Below are 14882 nucleotides of genomic sequence, written 5' to 3'. Positions count from 1 at the left end.
TAGGCTCCACCCCCGGTCCGGGGTAAGTAGGGTCTGAGGCGGCAGCACCTGCTCGTGGTGGGTGACCGTGGGTGAGGTGGCTTCGCGGCCGTGCAGGTGAGTGGACGTGGGGCGCGGGGAAGCCGGCCGGCGGAGGTTGCAGACTGCTTGGAAGTCTCGGCCGTCCCACTCAGTGGTGGGTCTCGGGTTGGCCCTGCCGGGGCGGGGGAGGGGAGGAGGCGTGTTACTGCTGCCTGCTCCGGGGATGGGGCCGGGGTTCCTGAGGGAAGAGTAGGAGTTGCTTAGCCCGCGCGGGATTGCTGGGAGCCTGGACCTGGAAGGATGGCGGGCGGGGGACGCGGGGTGAGGGAGGCCTGGCCGGGCCTCTGGGGCATCGCGGATCGGGGACGGGAGTCGGACCCTTGGCCCTGGACTGACTGTTTTACTGCCGGGGAGGTGGGTCTTGGAGGCAGGTGCATCGGTTCCCCAGCCCTGGGCGTCTCCGCCCGCAGGGAGAGCCGCGAGACTTTCCTCCGGGGAGCGGGGACGGTGTCGGGCATGGCGACGCGGGTGGGCTGCGGGAGTATTCGGGACGGGCCTGGAGGACGCGCTCGCTGGAACGCCCCGGGTGTGGGTTGAAGTTGGGCCTGGTCTGTACTGGGCGGAGAGGGTCAGTGTTGAACACTCTGGAAGCGTGTGCGTGCGTGTGTGTGTGTGTGTGTGTGCGTGTGCGTGTGTGTGTGTGTGTGTGTGTGCCGGAGCCAGGCCCGAAGCTTGAACTCTGGTTCAAGCTCTCTACCACTTGAGCCACAGTGATGTTTTCATTGGAGGTAAGAGTCTCATGGACTTTCCTGCCAGGGCTGGTTTTGAACTGTGATCCTCAGATCTCACCCTCCTGAGTAGCAAGGATTACAGGCCTGAGCCACCACCATCACCCAGCAAGAACCTGAGTGGAAGCAAGCTGGCCGTCCGCTTACTTTAAAACAGGAAGTAGGTCATGTACAATAGTTAGAAGGGAGTAAGGGAAAGTGTCCCTTGAAAACTTTCCAGATTCAGTTGGCAAGTCTTCCTGGTTTAGTCTTTGATCTAGTGCTACCTGGGTCACAACATCTCCTGTAACTCCCCAGTGACTGTTGTAATCTGATCATGGTACCCTCAGGCTCCAGGTTTCAGAGCTCCTGTGTAGTTAGCACGTTTCTCGACAATTTCTCTGCTCCTCTGCGCCCTGGAGTCCTCGTATGATCTCTATAATTCTTGTCTCATCATAGAATGGTGGTTTGGTTATGTCTGTGTTCCTCACTACCTTTTCTGTTTGGGGAAGTCGGGGTTAGAACAGCTACTTGAGGAGTAGAGAGTAGTAACTAGTGACAGAAGTCATATTTATAATGTCCAGGAACCAAAAAGGAATATCAAGGAGAGAAGTATCAAGTCTTCGAGATGGTTTGGGTAAAATGGACTCTAAAGAATATTGGTTATGTACAATGTGTAGAAATCCTTCCTTGTATTAAGCTAAGGAGTGTGGAAGAAAGGAAGAGAAGGGAAGATAATAACAAGGAGAGAGAGAGGAAGGAGTAATGTTTGCTGGGTTTGGCATTTAGGTGATCCTTAGTGGTTTTGGTCTTTAAACCCTGGGCTCTAAATCCAGGAGTTCCAAGTTAGGTCCAGCCACGTTCCCCTGTATGCTAAATAAAGAGAAATCTCAAAAAAAAAATCACAAAATGATGATGGGAAGACAGCACTAGTACATCTTTCGTTGTCTTTGGCCTTAGGTTAAATAGGGAGAATTGAGGACAGGGAGTGGGAAAGGTATTGTGGTTAAAACAGTCCCTGGTCAGAGCTGTGTGGCTTGGTTGAGTTTTGAGAAGTTAGTAATTTTATTACTGGAGCAGAACAGGAACAAGATGGTCCTGAGTTTGGGGCTGTTTGATTTAACATGACAGGAAGGCATTACTTGCTTGAGGGATGGTTTGCCAGCCACACAAAATGGTTATCACTGAATCTTCTCTTTTATTCTGCAGACAAGGTGGTTGCAAAGGGACCACAGCAGAGAATAGCTCAGAGCAGGGGGCACAGATAAAAAGTTGGAGGGCTTTTAGTTAATTCCCAGGACCCAAGACAGATGCAAAAACATCTGTTGAGTTTCAATGAGAGTAACTGCAGCTGGGTGGTGGGAAGGAAAACAGATTGCAGTTCTAGAAAAGAACTATAGCCAGGCGCTGGTGGCTCACACCTGTAATCCTAGCTACTCTGAGGATCACTGTTCAAAGCCATCCTGGGTAGGAAAGTCCATGAGACACTTATCTCTAATAAACCATAGAAAATGGGAAGTGGTGCTGTGGCTCAAGTGGTAGAGTCCTTGCCTTGAGCTGAAAAGCTGAGGGACAGCGCCCAGGCCCAGAGTTCAAGCCCCATGACTGGCCCCACCCCCCCAAAAAAATATATATGTGGGCGAAGAGAAGATGGAGACAGCTCTATAGCATACTCTTCAGAGGCCACACACTGGTGGCTCACACCTCTAATCCTAGCTACTCAAAAAGCTGAGATCTGAGGATCGCAGTTTGAAGCTAGCCCGGACAAGAAAGTCAGTGAGACCCTTTATCTCCAATTAACGACCAAAAAAGCTGGAAGTGGAGCTGTGGTTCAAGTGGTAGAGTGCTAGCCTTAAGAAAAAAGCTCGGGGCTGGGCGCTGGTGGCTCACGCCTGTAATCCTAGCTACTCAGGAGGCTGAGATCTGAGGATCGCGGTTCAAAGCCAGCCCAGGCAGGAAAGACCGTGAGACTCCTATCTCCAATAAACCACCAGAAAACCGGAAGTGGCGCTGTAGCTCAAGTGGTAGAGCGCTCACCTTGAGCTGAAGAGCTGAGGGACAGCGCCCAGGCCCAGAGTTCAAGCCCCACGACCGACAAAAAAAAAAAAAAAAAAAACAAGAAAAAAGCTCGGGAAATAGTGCTCAGGGAGTACTCCTTTATTTTGATTTTACTTTTTAATTTATTTTACCATTCCTGGAGCTTGAACTCGGGGCCTTCTCTTGGCTTATTTGCCACACTTGGCATTTTGCTAGTTTATTGGAGGTGAGTCTCACAGACTTTCTTGCCAAGGCTGGCTTTGAAACATAGTTCTCAGATCTCGGCCTACTGAGTTGCTAGGATTACAGGTGTGAGCCACCTGTGATGTCTTGTACTTTAGATGGAGGAATTCCTGTTTATAGAACTGCCACTTGGGTTATATAATTTGCTCCAGGATACGTGACTGTTAGGTGTGAGTCAACATTGCCAAATTTGTGATAATCTCAAGAAAAATGAAAATTGGAGCAGTTGTCAGGTTTTGCAACTTTGAAGGCCAATTAGTGTGGGTGAGGACATAAGGGAGGAGTCACCCCTTTTCTTTGTTGGTCCTGGAGCTTGAACTCAGGACCTGGGCACTGTCATTGAGCATTTGTGCTCCAGGCTAGCGCTTTACCAGCTAGCTTCCAGCTTTTTTTTTGGTAGTTTATTGGAGATAAGAGTCTCATCAACTTTCCTGACTAAATTTACTTCAATGGCAATGTTCAGATTAGCCTTCTGAGTAGCTAGTACAGGTGTGAGCTGCCAGTATTTGGCAGGAATTGGCACTTGATGGCCAAGAAGTTGGTGGGTTAGTGAGATGAGGATTTGCCATCTTGACTCAACAGTGGTTAGAGATTAAGAGACTTTCTTTTTGTTTTTTTCTTTTGAGACAGGGTCTCACTGTGTAACCCAGACTGGCCTCAAACTCCTAATCCTCCTTCCTCAGCCTCCCTAGTGCTGGGATAGGAAAGTTTTTCTCTGGAAAGGAATATTCAGATTTTTTTTTTCTTGGCACACTGTCTCCTTGTGTGCTAGATGGTGTGAGCCACCTGTGTCTGACTCAAATGGATCATTGTTAATTCATAAATTAGGTACAGGGGCTGGGAAGGTGGCTCAGTAGTAGAGTGCTTGCCTTGCATGCATGAAGCCCTGGGTTCAATTCCTCAGCACCAGATAAACAGAAAAAGCAGGAAGTGTGCTGTGGCTCAAGTGGTAGAGCTCTAGCCTTGAGCTGAAGAGCTGAGGGACAGCACCCAGGCCCAGAGTTCAGGCCCCACGACCGGAAAAAAAAAAAAAAAAAAGATACAGCAGTGAACATTTTCAGGAAGTTACTTTCTTTTTAACCTTTTCTCTCTTAAATGCTTACTTGATTTTTGAGATAGGGTGTCACTGGGCAGCCTAGGCTATGTGAAGGTGGTGACGGCATTCAACAAACTTTTCTGTCAATCATGTATTTAGCAACTGAGAAATTGGCACTAGTTTGTAATTCTTAAAAGCTAACTGAGGATGTATTTTGAAACTGTTCTTTACAAACAATTACACTTAGTGGTGCTATGGCTCAAGTGGTAGAGTGCTAGCCTTGAGCTGAAGAGCTGAGGGACAGCTCTCAGGCCCAGAGTTCAAGCTCCACCACCGACAAAAAAAAAAATTACACTTGACGTGATAAATTAAGCAGGACTCTAAACATTTACATAGTCAGACCAAAGGAGGATATTCTTAGGAGAGGACCACGAAGGCTCAATAGCTATGTGCATATGATCATATAAAAGGATGCTTCAAGAACTTCAATGAACTTCAAGAAATGGAAACAAGATGGTTGTTTTTTTTTGTTTGTTTGTTTTTGGTCTGGTCATGGGGCCTGAACTCTGGGCCTGGGCGCTGTCCCTCAGCTCTTCAGCTCAAGGCTAGCGCTCTACCACTTGAGCCACAGCACCACTTCCGGCTTTTTTCTTTTTGCTTATGTGGTGCTGAGGAATCGAACCCAGGGCCTCAGGCATGCAAGGCAAGCGCTCTACCACTGAGCCACCTTCCCAGCCCATGAGATGGTGTTTTTTTTTAATTGTACTGTTTGTGATTTTTTTTCTTCTTTCCTTTTTTCTTTAGTTTATTCGCTTCTGTTACTGTTTTTTTTTTTCTCCCTGTACCCTTTGTCTTGTATATGTTTATCTGATTTGGGGAGGGGAAAGGGCAGCACAGAGGATGGTACTCAGCACTGATACTCAGACATGCTATGTTGGAAATGAACTATATAACTTGGGGGAGAGGAGGGTCAGGAGGGAAAAAACTGGGAGAAAAAGAGGGAAAAGGTGAGACTGCTTGTAAAGAAGTGTTCTCTATGCCTGACTTGTGTAACTGTAATCCTCTGTGCATCATCACCTTTACAATAGAAAAATTCTTTAAAGAACTGTTCCTTAGAGTTACCTGGCTTGGCTTATGTGTCTGCTTGCTCTTGCAGAACCGTAAGGCTCCCTTGGAGACTTGAAGCATGGCAGTGAATGCCAGTGTTGCAGTCTTTGGCTCTGCGGCTTTGGCGGTGGAGTACGTGGATTCACTGTTGCCCGAGAATCCTCTGCAAGCTCCCTTTAAAAATGCATGGAATTACATGCTGGATAACTACACCAAGTTCCAGATCGCCACGTGGGGGTCCCTGATAGTTCATGAAGCCCTTTATTTTTTGTTCTCTTTGCCTGGATTTTTATTTCAATTTTTACCTTTTATGAAAAAATATAAAATTCAAAAGGTGAGTCTTGATAGATTTGAAATTGATTCTAAGTAATGTTGTTGAATATTGTTAAAGGCAATGTAGCTTGGTTTTGGGACCCTTGAAATTAATATTATCCAATCAATAGAAATAAATTTTAAAATAGAATATTTTTCCCCAAGTAAGAAAGAAATGGAATTCTTTCAAAAGTGGTTTTATTGAACCCAGTGTATCTAAACGGTGAAGTCTTTGGATTCAGTGTATTTTGTGCTGATCTTAGCCCATCTCATAAACGTGGTTAGTAGCTGTGTGTTCGTTTGTGCTGTGCTGGACAACACGGCCTTAGACCATTATTGATAATGTCTTGAGAACTGTTTCTTGAACTTGAAGAGGATGTGTTTGTCTAACATGTGTTTATGGATTTGAATTGAATTCATGGTAGAATGTGTGCACATGTGTGAGGCCCTGGGGTCCATCCTCAGCTTGCACACACACACCCCTACCCTCACATACATAAAGAAAAACTAGCTAGAAGTGAAAAATGTGGGGGTTTGTGGGTATTATCTTGCCATTCTCCCCATCGTTAATGTCCCAACAAACCTGAGTGAATACTAATAAGATTCATATGCAAAGACTTTGGCCAGGACTAGTGAGGATTCTGTTTATCTCTCTCACACATGTGGTGGTTACTTTAAGATGCTGGAATGGTCAACTGTTGACTAATGAAGTATGTTGTGACATTGTTAACTTCCTGATCTCTACCTTCCAAGTATTACGGATTTGTTTTTTGTTTTTTTGTTTTTGCTGGTCCTGGGGACCTGAACTCAGGGTCTGGGCAATGTCCCTGAGCTTCTTAGCACTCTACCACTTGAGCCACAGCGCCACTTCCAGCTTTTTCTGCTTATGTGGTGCTGAGGAATTGAACCCAGGGCTTCATGCATGCGAGGCAAGCACTCTACCACTGAGCCACATTCCCAGCCCACGGATTTGTTTTTCTGACTCAAGTGTCTTGCTATGTAGGTCAGGCTGACTAGAGCAAAAGCAAAAGGCCCTCCAGCTCAGAAGCTTCATAATTCTACCAGTGAACGTGAACAATATATACTGATTTCTTGTAATGGTGCCACCAACTGCTGGAAGTATTGATGGGTCTGGGTAGTGAAGCTTAGCTGGTGTGTAACCACGCCAAAGTCCGGGACCCTCACCTGTAGTCTTAGAGACACATAATCACTTTGAAGCTTGAGGACAGTGAGTGGTCCTTAGGCAGCAGAGACCGGAAACCTGTTGTGAAAAGCTTTGGTTGTTTTTGAGTCCTAGCTGGGTTGGTGAGCCAGCTGTCTCTTCCCCTGTCCGAAAAGGTGCTGTCAAGAATTTAGAAGGGAAGATTCTGTACGTCTAAACCTTAGCCTGACCATAACATCAAATCAGCATAACACAGAATTAAGGTCTGTTAGAGATACTGGAGAAAAAGTCAGTGTTCCCGTACAGTTGTCCAGCCAAACTGTAGATGATAACAGAGACTAATGTTGAATATTATTTTTCTTTGTAGGATAAACCAGAAACATTGAAAGGCCAATGGAAATGCTTTAAAGTACTTGTCTTTAACCACTTCTGTATCCAGCTGCCCCTGATTTGTGGAACCTATTATTTTACAGAATATTTCAACATTCCTTATGGTTGGCAAGAAATGCCAAGATGGTATGTTGAGAACAATTTGACTTGACTTTTATAATCAGTCATGATTTTGTTTATTCGTTTTGTGCCAATCCTGGGGCTTGAACAAAGGTTGTTCTGGGCACTCCCTGAGGTTTTGTTTTGTTTTTTTTTTCAAGTCTGGAGCTCTACCACTTGAACCATGGCTCCACTTCTGCCTTTTGTAAGAGTTGTATAGGCTTTCCTGTCCAGGCTGGTTTCAAACTGTGATCCTCAGAGCTCAGCTTTCTGAGTAGGAAGATAGACATGAGCACCCCTTACCCCCCTCCCCCTCCCCTCCCCGTGCCTGGCAATTTTAGTTATTTTTAATGTGTATTTTCTGCATTTGGTTCGTGTTTATTGCAAAGTTTGGAAGCCACCGTGAGAACTTAAAATGTCCTCATTATTTTCCGGATTTCAGCGCACTGTTTTACTAAAGTGTGTCTTCAGAAATTTCCATAACAACCTTTCTATGATTGCCTATAGATATATGTACTTGGTGTAAGAAAAAAAAGCATGACATTTAAGGTGAAAATGAATAAAAGCTATAAGACAATAGTTGGTTGATAAAATTGTATCCCTGCAAAACTGAATATAGATATCCAATGTACAGATGCAATTGTCCTTCCGTATCCTTGAATTCTATACCCATATTCAACCAGCTACAGATTGAAGTTATTTTTAAAAGAAAAAAAAAAATCTCGTATCTTGCTGGGTGCTGGTGGCTTGTGCTGAGAGGTGCATATCACAATTCAAAGTCAGCCTGAACAGATAAATCCAGGCGACTCTTTATCTCCATAGCTCTGAGTGGACAAAACTAGGAAGCTCAGTATGAACTAAAGGGCCTGAGTTCAACCCCCATGCTGGCACACACATAGACACGTAGAACGTTGCATAAGATGTGTTGGGCTATATGCAAGGGCTGTATAGCTTTGTATAAAGCTCTGGATTTGAGGGGCACCTAGGCTGTTTTCTATAATTATTGTCTTGGAAGCGTTTTTTTCCCCCCTTAACTATGAGTTTATGTGTATGGGTTTTGGTAAAACAAAATAATGGTCTGTATCCCCTCATGTCAGGTTCTATCCTATGGCCATATCTGTATTTTGAGAATTTTTGTTGATAAATGTATCAGGTTAAGCTGATACGTAGGTAATTGATTCTGTAACATCTCCAGCATTGCTGTGCAGAGTCTAGATTACTTAATGAATGCTTGCTGCCTTCCCTTATAGGTATATGATCTTGGCAAGGTGCTTCGGCTGTGCAGTCATTGAAGATACTTGGCATTACTTCCTACACAGGCTCCTACATCACAAAAAGATATACAAATACATTCATAAGGTTCATCATGAATTTCAGGTATGTGAATGAGGATTGTATTTCAGACTTCTACTACTGAAATGGGATTTTGGTCAGTTGTGGGGCTTGAACTCAGGGCCTGGGCACTATCCCTGAACCTCTTTGTGTTCAAGGCTAGTGCTCTACCACTTCAGCCACACAGCATCCAGTTTTTGAGTGGTTAATTGGAGATAAGAGTCTCACACAGACTTTTCTTCCCCAGGCTGGTTTCGAATTGTGATCCTCAGATCTCAGCCTCCTGAGTAGTTAGGGTTACAGATGTGAGCCACTGGTACCCGCTCCCATTATCTAAATTTGAAGATAAGTTGACACCACAGAGAAAAATATCACAGGGAATAATTCACACTGACTCATTCTTTGGCCAGAGTGCTCTATTGGCAGATTGGTGGTGGCTCTAGGTCTCAGTGTTAGAGTCACTGAAATGAGATCCTAAAATGATTTTTAGCATAGTTTTATCACCAAAGCAAACTCTTCATACAAACAGACTTCTTTTAAAAAACAATTTTAGTTGTTTTGGAAATCAGAACTGCTTTGATGTTGTAAAACTGGCTATGCCAATGTGTTCTGATCTTGATTCCCTTCTTTTTTATTTTGGTTGGTCAGCTGTGTGGCTTGAACTCAGGTCCTACTCACTATCCCTCAGCTCTTTTGTTCAACACTGGTGCTCTTACCACTTTTTTTTTTTTGTCAGTCCTGGGCCTTGAACTCTGGGCCTGGGCCTGGGCGCTGCCCCTCAGCTCTTCAGCTTAAGGGGAGCACTCTTATCACTTTGAGCTGCAATGCCACAGCTGGTTTTCTGGTGGTTAATTGGAGATAAGAGTCTCATAGACTTGGAAGTGGCCCTGTGGCTCAAGTGGTAGAGCGCTAGCCTTGAGTTGAAGAGCTGAGGGACAGTGCCCAGGCCCAGAGTTCAGGCCCCACGACCGGACCCAAAAGAAAAAAACAACAACAAAAAAAGAGTCTCATAGACTTTCCTGCCTAGCCTGACTTTGAACTGTGATCCTCAAATCTCAAGCCTCCTGAGAAGCCAGGACTACAGGCATGAGCCACCAGCACCCAGCTCAATTCTGTCCGTATGCCAGGGGATAGCTCCTGAGCGCCCCAGTCATCACTGTGATAATCTGCTAAATAACTAATGGCCTGGTTAGTGTATAAGGTGTGGATACATTGTACAAGCCATGTTCACACCCTGGGAGGACAGATCATATTTTATTACATTACCCAGAATTACACCATATGGATTGTTTCTGGAATTTCCATTTAAATTTTCAGACAGTAGATGACAGTGGATAAGTAGAGTCTCAGGAAACAACCATGTATAAAGAGGCACAACTTACTGAGCATGTAACAATCAAGGATCTCTTGACATACAAACCACAAACATAAATAAAGAAAATGAACATTCATGTCAATTACTTACCACCTTCTAAAACACTAAAGATATCCTTTATATCCATAGACTTTTTTTTGTTCAAGAGATACATTTATTGAAAACTACTACATACATATGACTAGATAACATTGCCAATGCAAATAATTTTGTAAAGCTGTAAAATAGGATAAGTAAATGTGTGGAGTCTCCCTTACTCAAAGTCTATGGAGTAAATACAAGCGCATCTGGAAAATACCTTGGCTGCAACATGGAAACATGTCATGGCACACGGTTGGGCGTGAGGGTAACCCAGCAAGGTGACCATAACCCCAGCAGTGTGCTGAGGACTGCTTTGCTCTGCTTTAGGCTCCCTTTGGCATGGAAGCTGAGTACGCACACCCTCTGGAAACGCTGATTCTGGGAACTGGCTTCTTCATTGGGATTGTGCTGCTGTGCGATCATGTGATTCTCCTGTGGGCATGGGTAACCGTTCGCTTGATAGAAACCATTGATGTGCACAGGTGAGTTTTAATTTCTGTTTGGGTGGGAGGTATCGTTAAATATCTTTATTTTCATAGTTACAAGATTATTTGTATTTCTTTTTTTTTTTTTTTTTTTGTCGGTCATGGGGCTTGAACTCTGGGCTTGGGCGCTGTCCCTCAGCTCTTCAGCTCAAGGCGAGCGCTCTACCACTTGAGCTACAGCGCCACTTCCAGTTTTCTAGTGGTTTATTGGAGATAGGAGTCTCACGGTCTTTCCTGCCCGGGCTGGCTTTGAACCGCGATTCTCAGATCTCAGCCTCCTGAGTAGCTAGGATTACAGGCGTGAGCCACCGGCGCCCGGCAAGATTATTTGTATTTCTAAGTAGACTACTAGGAAAAGTTAACCTTTTTCACATTGCTATTTTTAAGAGAATAGGAGATAATCATTACAGAAAAAGTCAAATAATGGATTTTTGTTGTTGTTGTTGTTGATCATAGGGCTTGAACTCGGCCTGAGTGCTGTCCCTGAACTCTTTTTGCTCAAGGCTAGTGCTCTACCACAGTGCCACTTCCAGTTTGTTTTTTTTTGTTGTTGTTGTTATTGTGTTCTAGTCTGGGGCTTGAGATCTGGGTGCTGTCCCTGAGCTTTTGAGTTCAAGGCTTGTGCTCTACAGTCATGAGTTACCAGTGTCTGGCTGAACCTAACTCTTAATTTGAAAATACATTGAAGCCTTCAGCTCTCACAAAATAATAGTATTTCTAGTCTGTATTGTCTAGCACGAATAAAAGCACTTATCATAGGCAATCTTTCTGTTGATTGGAAGACAACTTGTAAATTGTTTATATTATATTGAATGTCTCAATACTCTTAATTTTTCATTGTTACAAAATTGTTTTTACTGCAATTTGGCTTGAACTGAAGTATACTCAGGAATGCAAAAAATTCAAGTTCTAAGTCCAAATTTAGATCTCAAAGGAGTACTCTTCAGTGGGATTCTTTTATTTATTTATTTATTTTGTTGGTCGTGGGGCTTGAACTCTGGGCTTGGGCGCTGTCCCTGAGCTCTTCAGCCCAAGGCGAGCGCTCTACCACTGGAGCCACAGCGCCACTTCCGGTTTTCTAGTAGTTTATTGGAGATAAGAGTCTCACAGACTTTCCTGCCCAGGCTGGCTTTGAACCATGATCCTCAGATCTCAGCCTCCTGAGTAGCTAGGATTACAGGCATGAGCCACCAGTGCCCGGCAATGGGATTCTTTTAAATGATGTGTATTTCCCAGCTATGTAAGGCACAATGGTATTTTAATTGGTTTGGTACGATAACTTCCCAATGATTCTTAAGCAGAAATTCATTTTCAGACTTGGTGCTAATTTTACATACCTTTTCCTGAAACATGTAAGTTGTGTTATGGAATTTACAAGTGTTCTAGATTGTCGTAGAATAGCTCCTCTAAAACAAAAGTGATTCTTGATAGTCTATCTCAGGATTTATTACTTAGCCCCCTCTCTTTCATTTCCTGATGTTCCATTTGCATAGATTGTTTTAGGTTTCTAAGCACAATTTTCTTAGAGTGGTTTGTGGAACATTCACCTTTTTTCATAAGACCTTTCATAACCATGTCAGAAATAAATGAAGTTAGGCAGGCATGGTGGAACATTACTTGAACTAGTTAGTGAGCACATGACTGTGAATTAAAATGCCAATTAGCTGAGATGCATTGATCTGTTCCCCGGTTCAGTAATCTTCATCACTTTGACAATCTTGCAGTGGCTATGATATTCCCCTCAACCCACTCCACCTCATCCCGTTCTACACGGGCTCCCGGCACCACGATTTCCACCATATGAACTTCATCGGAAATTATGCATCCACGTTTACCTGGTGGGATTCCATCTTCGGAACTGACGCTCAGTATAACGCCTATAATGAAAAGATGAAGTCTAGGAAGAAGATGGAATAACTCTTCTCAGGCCTTCCCAAAGACACACATTCCCCTGAATTGAAGCTAGTAGCTAACAGCGCTTCTGGAGAGCAGAAATCAGCATATGTCTTGGCTGCTAAGTGATAGGTAACATTAACCACCTTCAATTGTCTTCCTGGGACCTTTCCTACTTCTACGAGGTCTGTATGTGTAGGAGTCCGTATAAGTACGGTTTTCGTGAGGGAGTCTTAAAGGCCGTGCTTCTAACCTTACAAAAGGTTTGAAGCAATGGAAAAAGTATTTATCTGTCTTTTCCCCAGTACTGCCAGAGGCCTGAGATTGGCATTAGTCCTTAAATCTTCTAGATATGTATGTACTGGTCATTTTGGAAAACTGGCAGTAATTACATTGGCCTTTTATTTGGCCTTAAACATTTTTACAATTTGCCTAAAACAAAAATATCATGAATTAAACCCCATCAGCCAATTCAGTGGGTGATTGGAGCTATGAGGTCAGGAATCACCAATACCAAAACCTTCCACTCGTGTCTGGAGCTGACCGAATGCAAGTTGGGACGACCCTCTCTGGAGAGTCATTTTCAGGTACACCACTGGCATCTACAAATTCAAGATTTCTGACTTAATAAAAATGTAGTATTTTAGTCTAAAAGTTTTTCAGACTTGATTTTTTTTTTTTTGTAATTAGGTGCTTTTCTGCTATTTACCCTTTCATTTTTGTATATCAGGTTTTCATTAAAACTTAGAGCTAGAACTTGAGCATTTGTGAACTGGTGTCCTGTATTTGCACTTTGAGCTCTTGAAATAAATGTGATTTTTGTCTATCTGATTTCCAGTTTTGAAATGTAAGCTTGTCATGTTTTATTCTTATAAGGAAAAATGCAGGTCATTAAATTATTCTATAAAAGGAATGATTCTGATTTTAATGCTTCCTTTGTTATTCTGATGGTGATCTCATTGTGTGGTTATCAAAGTTTGCTTTTAGTTTTGTTTGAGACCAGATCATAACCTTGGAGCCTAGACTGTCTTCCCACTGTAGATTCCCAGCCGCCTCTTGAGAAAGGGGATTTCAGGCCTCACCATCACACCCAGCCATCAGGGTTATGTTTTGGGACATTTCATTGAGCCAGTGAAGATAGAAGATACGTCTTTGAATGTTTTCCAGATAGAAGAATGATTAGTTGTGAGCCAGTGGACCTGGCGAAAGTCAATGTTTGTAATAGCATCTTAGGGTGGGAGTGGCAGTTCAGCTGCCCATTGGATCTTTGGATGGAGAGGTAGCAATCTGAAGTGGTATATGCTGGAGAGCGGAAGTGATTTCTCTCATCTGAAAGAAGAAGAAGACCTTGGGAAGAAAGACAAGAATGACAGGCCCAGGTGAGCACCGGATCCTTGAAGAAATACAGGGAGTTTTGAGTCACAGTTAACTTTTCTTTCTTTCTTTCTTTCTTTCTTTCTTTCTTTCTTTCTTTCTTTCTTTCTTTCTTTCTTTCTTTCTTTCCTTCCTTCCTTCCTTCCTTCCTTCCTTCCTTCCTTCCTTCCTTCTTTCTTTCTTCTGAAAATACCATACAGAGGAGTTACAATTACATGGGCAAGATAATGAGTACATTTCTTATCAAGCATTGTTGCTTCCTCCTTTGTTTCCCCTTCCTATTCCTATATCCTGCCCCCCTCATATCCTCCCCCCCTCCCCCGCCAAAGTTGTAAAGTTTTTTGACATAATGACTTATACATCTCATTGTTGCAATGGGTCCACCTGTAACCCTTCCCCTCCACAAATTATACCAACATCAAATACAGTGAAAGCAGGGGTTATATTGTGGGGGAGGGACATACAAAGCAACAAAGAAATCTTATAAATATGTTAGAAACAATCACAAGAAAGAAAAAACATTTGAATACTTGGGGTTCATTTTACCCAACATCAACTTATCTGACCTTTTCTGCTTGTCTCAGAAATATACTAGTTATTACAAATAAGGGAAACCATGGGACCTATGTTTCTTTGGGCCTGGCTTACTTCCAAGTCTTTCCATTTCCTAACAAATGGGACAATGTCATTCTTTCTGATGGAGGCATAGAATTCCATTGTGTATATATACCACATTTTCTTGATCCATTCATCCACTGAGGGGCATCTGGGTTGGTTCCATATCTTAGCTATGGTAAATAATGCTGCGATAAACATAGTGGTGCTGGTAGCTTTAGTGTGGTCTTGTTTGTGATCATTTGGGTAAGTGCCCAAAAGTGGGATTGCTGTGTCATAGGGGAGCTCTATGTGGAGTCTTGAACCTCCATACTACTTTCCAAAGTGGTTGATCAAGTTTACACTCCCACCAACAATGCAGTAAGGTTCCTCAATGTTGTTTTGATTTGCATTTTTTTTATGGCTAGAGAGGTTGAGCATTCACAGCTAACTTTTCTTTGTGCCACATACATGAACATCATATCCCTCACAAACTCCTTAAGGGTTGAGTCCTTATTGCATAGATGAGGAAATGGGGAACCAAAAGTAGAGAGCCAGCCTCGAGTGAAAAAGT

At 43.4% G+C, this 14882-nt stretch overlaps 1 protein-coding gene across 1 annotated transcript; it reads left to right on the top strand.

Moving 5' to 3' along the window:
* The first annotated feature begins 11 nt into the window (after window positions 1-11).
* Msmo1 (methylsterol monooxygenase 1) lies at window positions 12-13253 on the top strand. Its single transcript, XM_070016524.1, has 6 exons — window positions 12-96; window positions 5261-5545; window positions 7053-7201; window positions 8425-8551; window positions 10290-10444; window positions 12172-13253. Exons 2-6 carry the CDS (start codon window positions 5291-5293, stop codon window positions 12362-12364), a joined length of 879 nt encoding a protein of 292 aa, XP_069872625.1. The 5' UTR covers window positions 12-96; window positions 5261-5290; the 3' UTR covers window positions 12365-13253.
* The last annotated feature ends 1629 nt before the right edge of the window (window positions 13254-14882 follow it).

Source organism: Dipodomys merriami, unplaced genomic scaffold, assembly GCF_024711535.1.
Source record: "Dipodomys merriami isolate MVZ:Mamm:240054 unplaced genomic scaffold, mDipMer1.0.p SCAF_12, whole genome shotgun sequence".
In the NCBI taxonomy this organism is placed as follows: domain Eukaryota; kingdom Metazoa; phylum Chordata; class Mammalia; order Rodentia; family Heteromyidae; genus Dipodomys; species Dipodomys merriami.
Note: the sequence above shows the minus strand (reverse complement) of the source record. Positions and strands in the feature narration are given on the sequence as shown.

Excerpts from the sequence above, each read along its gene's own strand:
- Msmo1 (XM_070016524.1), top strand. The coding sequence starts at position 5,291 with ATGGCAGTGAATGCCAGTGTTGCAGTCTTTGGCTCTGCGGCTTTGGCG. Across the intron at positions 5,546-7,052 it reads AAAAATATAAAATTCAAAAG|GATAAACCAGAAACATTGAA; the intron begins GTGAGTCTTGAT and ends TTTTCTTTGTAG. Across the intron at positions 8,552-10,289 it reads AGGTTCATCATGAATTTCAG|GCTCCCTTTGGCATGGAAGC; the intron begins GTATGTGAATGA and ends GCTCTGCTTTAG.